This window comes from Trematomus bernacchii, unplaced genomic scaffold, assembly GCF_902827165.1.
Source record: "Trematomus bernacchii unplaced genomic scaffold, fTreBer1.1, whole genome shotgun sequence".
Classification (NCBI taxonomy): Eukaryota; Metazoa; Chordata; class Actinopteri; order Perciformes; family Nototheniidae; genus Trematomus; species Trematomus bernacchii.
Genome location: NW_022987727.1, coordinates 3,148,036 through 3,154,128, shown reverse-complemented (window position 1 = coordinate 3,154,128; position 6,093 = coordinate 3,148,036). Strand labels below are relative to the sequence as shown.

At 39.7% G+C, this 6,093-nt stretch overlaps 1 protein-coding gene across 1 annotated transcript; it reads left to right on the top strand.

Moving 5' to 3' along the window:
• Window positions 1–286: 286 nt before the first annotated feature.
• On the top strand, window positions 287–4,413 carry LOC117494119 (probable E3 ubiquitin-protein ligase DTX3). Its single transcript, XM_034144820.1, has 3 exons — window positions 287–646; window positions 1,388–1,605; window positions 2,202–4,413. Exons 1-3 carry the CDS (start codon window positions 341–343, stop codon window positions 2,278–2,280), a joined length of 603 nt encoding a protein of 200 aa, XP_034000711.1. The 5' UTR covers window positions 287–340; the 3' UTR covers window positions 2,281–4,413.
• The last annotated feature ends 1,680 nt before the right edge of the window (window positions 4,414–6,093 follow it).

Genomic DNA, 6,093 nt, shown 5'->3' with positions numbered 1-6,093 from the left:
TTTAAAAACGTAAACATGCCGGATTTTAGCTTTGAGCTAGTTTCCATCCGTAGTCCCTCACATTACTCACACTAACGGAAGTTAGAATAAACAGTTGTTGAAAATAACATTAGCGCCGTGTTATTTAATTTATTGATTGTCCTTAAAGGTGGGGTATGTCATTTTGGAGAAACCAGCTCGAGTGCGCTAGAATTTGAAACTACGCAGCCGAAAAAAATCTGCCTCTTCCTTCAGACTTGCTTATGTATGAATTGGTACTTTCCTTAGCTTGACGTCACATTATTTCCGACACACACATCCCTACAAGGAAAGACAACACTTCTCGTCACACCGGGAAATAATGGCAACCACACTAAACAACCACTCCGGTGGAGTCCCTAAAAGTATGGAGGACTGCGCGATTTGCTTGGACACAGTTCATGAGAGGAAAACGTTAAAGTGCTGTCACTCTTTTTGCTCTGCTTGTATCGACTCGGTTTTTAAGTTGAAGCCTGCTTGTCCGATATGCAATACCTACTACGGAGAGTACACGGGGACCCAGCCGGAGGGCAGCATGACGCACATGCGCAGCTGGCAGCGCCTGCCCGGCTTCGAGCACTGCGGATCTATCGTCATACAGTACACTTTCCCAGCGGGGATACAAGGGGTAAGACTGACACTAAGCTACAAGCTAACAGAGGAGGCTACATATCAACACAACAGAGCTCTTGTTTGTTTGACTTCATCATGTTTGTGATTGTACATATGTCCACTAGCTGGCGCTGTTGTTTGTTATTGATCACAAGTACACAGCATGCCTGTTTTATTTTTTTTCTTATTGTTTAACAAACAATTTTGTAATTATAACAAAAGTCTAACGATAATGTGATACAGTAGACGAAGGTAGACATATGAAAAAGTATAAAAAGGTAATTTAGTTCCATGAAGATACAATAAAAGAGAAACAAAAATAACACACATGTATAAGTATTAAAGAGACTTCTAAAATGTTATTAATATAGTTTTGTCTGCTTTGCTGTATTCCTTTTAAATGTAATATCAAATGGTAATTTATGCAAAAACTTTATTTTAACAATGTTTTAGTTGGCTGAAGTAAAAATATAGATTTTGGAGCTGAAAGTTGCTAAACATAAAATGCCAGGTGACCTTGCAGTGATTGCAGTATTACACTCATGCTAGGAACCAGGAATACTTTCTCTATAAAATGTTATTTTAAAAATACAGTCCTTCCCAGTTAAATAGCTGTTTCACAAGGTGTCACCCAAACATTATTCACCAAAAAATATATATAATAATATTCAGGTTTGGGTGTAATCACAAGTTAGATGGACACAGTTGTCAATCATCTTTATAATATATATGCTTGCTCTTGTTTACCTTATTACAGCCTGAACATCCAAACCCCGGAAAGAGGTACGGCAGCACGTCTCGTACGGCCTTCCTGCCAGACAGTGAGGAAGGGGAGAAAGTCCTGAAGCTGCTGAGGAAGGCCTTCGACAGGAGACTCGTCTTCACCGTTGGTCGATCCGTCACCACAGGCCTCAACAACGTTATCACCTGGAACGACATTCATCATAAGACCAACATAGATGGTGGTCCACAAAGGTATGCACATCATTACAGTAAAGTAATCAATTTTTGTCAACCGTAAGTGTACAGAAATCTGTCGTGTTGGCACATGGGGAAAAAAAGTACTCAAGTAGTGTATTTAATATAAATTAGAGGTGCTTCTACTTTACTTCTACTCTATTAAATCCAACAGGGAAATAGTTGACTTATTACTCCACATTTTTGGACTGCTTAAGCTACCTTTCAGATTCAGAAGCCATTTTCATCCCTGTTCGGTCCGAAGAAAACTATACAATATATATTTTGTATTTATATTTGTATTCAAACTCATAGACAGATTAGCCTGCTGGGAAAGGTGAGGAATTGGTTATAGACAAAAGTATTTAATACATTAAAAAAGCTGATCTGAAGATGGCTCTATATATTTAAGTGGAGAGATCAACAAAGTAAAATAACAAAGTTAACATGTCTAGCAAATTTGACATTTGGTGGGATAAGTTGTATAACCCTATGTTGCAAAGCCTTTTCAAAATACATTTCAATGGATACATTAAAAGTCCAGGTTCAGTAAGCTTAAGGTACAGTCTTTATCCTGAGATGTACTTACTGCAGCTTGTCTTTTTCCATTCCAGTTTTGGATATCCAGATCCAGATTATTTGTCCAGAGTTCAAGAGGAGCTTCGTCTTAAAGGAGTCACACCGGATGATTGATGAGTAAAGACAATGAGAAGACATCCTTCAAATTAACTTGACTCTTTGTATTGTTACAAAGTCTCTGATTTTAAGTTCAAGGCTTGTGCAGAACTCCCTGAGGGATGGAGATGAATGTCGCTTAAGTTTTTACTCTATGAAGTCGATACATGGAACTATTATCTTGAGAAATGAAGGTTAGTGGCTTTTCCAAAGAGTTGTCAACTGTCTATGCAAATAAACCCTATAACCACAACCTGTACAGTATGTGATCCAACACAACAAAGATTACAGTTAAGTGAAAGGGGTTGTACCAATCATCAGATTTTGTTATTCCTAATATCTTTAGAAACCTGGATCACAGGTCTGGACATTGGACACAGATCAGGTGGTACAATTAGCAAACTGATAGTTAAAGCTTGCTAGAGAAATAAGATGATAATGTATTTGGTATCGTCAACGTTTTTTATGTTTAAATGCTGATATGATATTCACTTATGCCGTGGCTTAACCCCCAACAAATGCACTATTTACTAGCTGTTTGAGGACACAATTTAGCAGTTTACAAAAAACATATTTCTCCTATTTTTGGCACAGTTTAAAACATGTCAGGAAAGTCAGAAAGTATTGATGGGTAAACTTACGCCTTGTTGCTTTTGGCAGGGTATTTTGGCATTATTTTAAGACGCTTTTAGAATATCCCCAGTCTTATCCTATAGCACCTCTAATACCATAATAACACATGTTGTGCCTTTTATACTACATCAGTCAATGTACTAGTGTCAAACAAGAGTATATGGAGTCCAGAAATGTCTTTAAATCTCAAAACATTTGTGATTTTTCCTCTGAATTCCTGCCTTTTGCCTGTGGATACACTAGAGGGCGATGCTCTCCTTTTAGAAAGAAATGTTATGTGGCGTCTGCTTCGTATGCAGCTGTATCATCGTCACACACCCTCAGCCCTGCAGCACCTCCCAAACCTCATCGCCCAAAGTCAGTGAGATAGCCGAGCATCTGCTATAGATGATGAGTCATGTGTTTATATGGGGCTCGGGGCAGTTTTAGCAGCAACGTATTCACAGTGTTTCTATGACGGAGAGAACCGCTATCACCTTTTGTTTGACCACATTGAACTGACCCGCTCCTCATTTCAGTCAGGTGGTTAATGGTTAAAGCTGAGTTGTGGTAGTTACATGCACAGACACACACATTCAATTTAAGAAATCATGGTGATGATAAAATAGTTAAATGCTCATCTATTGTTGATTTAAGTGGTACATTTGTAACAAGTGCCCTACCCATCACTAGCACAAAAACACCTGAAAACGTTGTAATCAGAGGAGCTTTATATACATCTCTTCATGCAGGAAAACTGGACACACAATCTATGATTTTTTTTTTTCGGCATGCATTAAACCGAGTTACAACTGAATCTGAAACATTTCCAGCTGATCATCTTAGTGCAGTAGCATGGAGTTATGTGATGAGGAAACGGCTTTAACCCATATTTCAGTATCAGGAAGAGTGCACATGTGACAGGCTTACAGTAACTGGGCTCTGGTGTTGAGCGGCTGGGGGCGTTCCTGTGGCCTCGGATCTCAGGGCATCTGCTGCCCTCACAGAGCAGACCAGAACCCATCTGGTCAAACGTACCACCCCCCCTCGCCTTTTCTCCCACAATTCATCAGTCATCCATTTATCATCAGCATCACTTTTCATCTCTTTTCCTCTTATCAGGTTTCCATTAACTGTACTGTATGGGTTTTTTATCTGCCAATCATTTTCCTTTTTTCTTTCCTTCGTTTTATGTGAAAAAACACATTCCTGTTACTGCATTCTGTAGTTTTGTTGTTGTCTATTATAATGTATATATTCTATGACTATGTGTGATATCCCTTTAACATGAGACTGGCTTACAGTGACAGTTTGAGCTTTCTAAATAGTGGAGCAGATTGTGACATCAAAAGACAAATGGAGCACTGAACCAAATATACAGAGAAACACTGTAGGAAATGTAACCTACATTTGAATATAAGATAGAAAGCTTAAGATGGGTTCCAGAAGAACACATCATACCATCTGACTGTATTTCTTTAGGCATTATTGTTCAAATGCAAATTATATGACTTAAAATAAAATAGCATGGTATCAGTATTTTGTCCGCACTTTTAAATTGGGCTATTTTTTTGCAAAAATGTATACATGAATTTAATGACTCTTTGCCCTTCTCTGCAGGTATTTCCCGTTCCTGTCATTGTCCATCTGGACATCTGGTATTAGGGACAAGGAATTACAGAATGTTACCAGAGATATAAATATGTATCAATGATTATGCAGAGCAATGATGTGGGCGGATTATAATTGCATCAATGCAAATGGCCAGTGACAAGCCTCCACTACGAAATGGATTGATGACAGAGTGAAAACAAGCTCTCAGGGTATGGATTTAAGACCGATAAATCTGTAACTGCTTACATTCATTTCCATCAAACGTGGCTCTGCTCTGTTGTGGCAGGAGGACTTGAATATCCTCCCTCTCAGGCGCTGAAATTAGCACCATGGCTTTGGAGATTTTTGGTTTCTAGGTGTGAGTAGACGGCTCATAAAAAGGCTCCCAAGAAACACACAGACGTGCACACACATCAGAGCAGAGATGTGCGATGTTTCCTGTACTAGAGATGATAAGAAAACCATTATGTGACAATGCAGAGCTGTTGTTCTCGCCCCCTCTCCCCACTGTGCTCCTTAATTAGAGTGTCTCTGGCTGTGGGGAGAACCCTGGCACTGCGCCTGCCTCCTCTTCCTCTGGTGCCCATAACACTCAATCACAGACATACCTGTCTATCTGGGTGCAGATTGCATTTATCTCCCTTCACAAGTCATTCCTGTACACACCCTACATATTCATGCCTTTGAAGTTCCTTTTTTACTTTAACCTAGTTTCCTCTTTCACTTCCAACGTTGACAGAGAAAAAGATTCTCTGTCTTTCCTGAATTTTGAAGTATCTTTATCCAAATCACGAAGGACAAACGAGGATATATCAGGCAGTGTTTGTATGTTAGGTAAATGGACAGGAGGAGGCTGAGGAGGCATCTGTCTCCATACACAGTCTTTGTGTGACAGTATGTCAGCCCACACTGCTGACATGCTCATTCACTGAGCCTAAGGCTGTTTGCTTAAGAACAGCAAAGTGAAGGTGGGTGTGTGGGTGCTTCCATGGCTTTTGTCTGTGTGCCCTTGACTGCATCTGTGCATACAGTATGTACGAATATGCACTAGTGATTACTTATGTGTGTGTTTATCGAGGCAGTTTCTCACATTCTGTTCTCTGATTCATAGCCGCGGCTACACAACTTTTTGTCTGCCTGATTTAGCAGAACAGACCCCTCTGCTTTTCTTAGCAATGCTGACAGATTTACTGACTTACCTCACAGACAGGACACAACAGCCGAGCTGGCAACTATAAGGATCTTTGGCTTGGTTGTCAGCATCACAGATTGAAGGCTCTGCTCAAGCTGTTCTTCATTAGCAACAGCCGGGGTTCTCCCCAATAAGAGAATAGCAGGTCTATCATCTATCTGAGAGAGATTGAAATGTCCAGTAATTAGCTCTTTAAAATTAAACATAGGAATGATATACAGTTATGTATAAAAGTGTCTCGAGTCATATCACAAATGTACACAATACCCAACCTGATATCTCAATCGTGTAAAACTGTAAAAACAGGCTGTGCATCGACATGAAAACATTCAATACAAGCTGAACAAAACCAACTACAAATACGGTCTAGAAAATGTTTTCTGGGTGCATCGAGTGCCGCCAAACTCCTTTTG

Excerpts from the sequence above, each read along its gene's own strand:
- LOC117494119 (XM_034144820.1), top strand. The coding sequence starts at position 341 with ATGGCAACCACACTAAACAACCACTCCGGTGGAGTCCCTAAAAGTATG. Across the intron at positions 647-1,387 it reads TCCCAGCGGGGATACAAGGG|CCTGAACATCCAAACCCCGG; the intron begins GTAAGACTGACA and ends ACCTTATTACAG. Across the intron at positions 1,606-2,201 it reads ATAGATGGTGGTCCACAAAG|TTTTGGATATCCAGATCCAG; the intron begins GTATGCACATCA and ends TTTCCATTCCAG.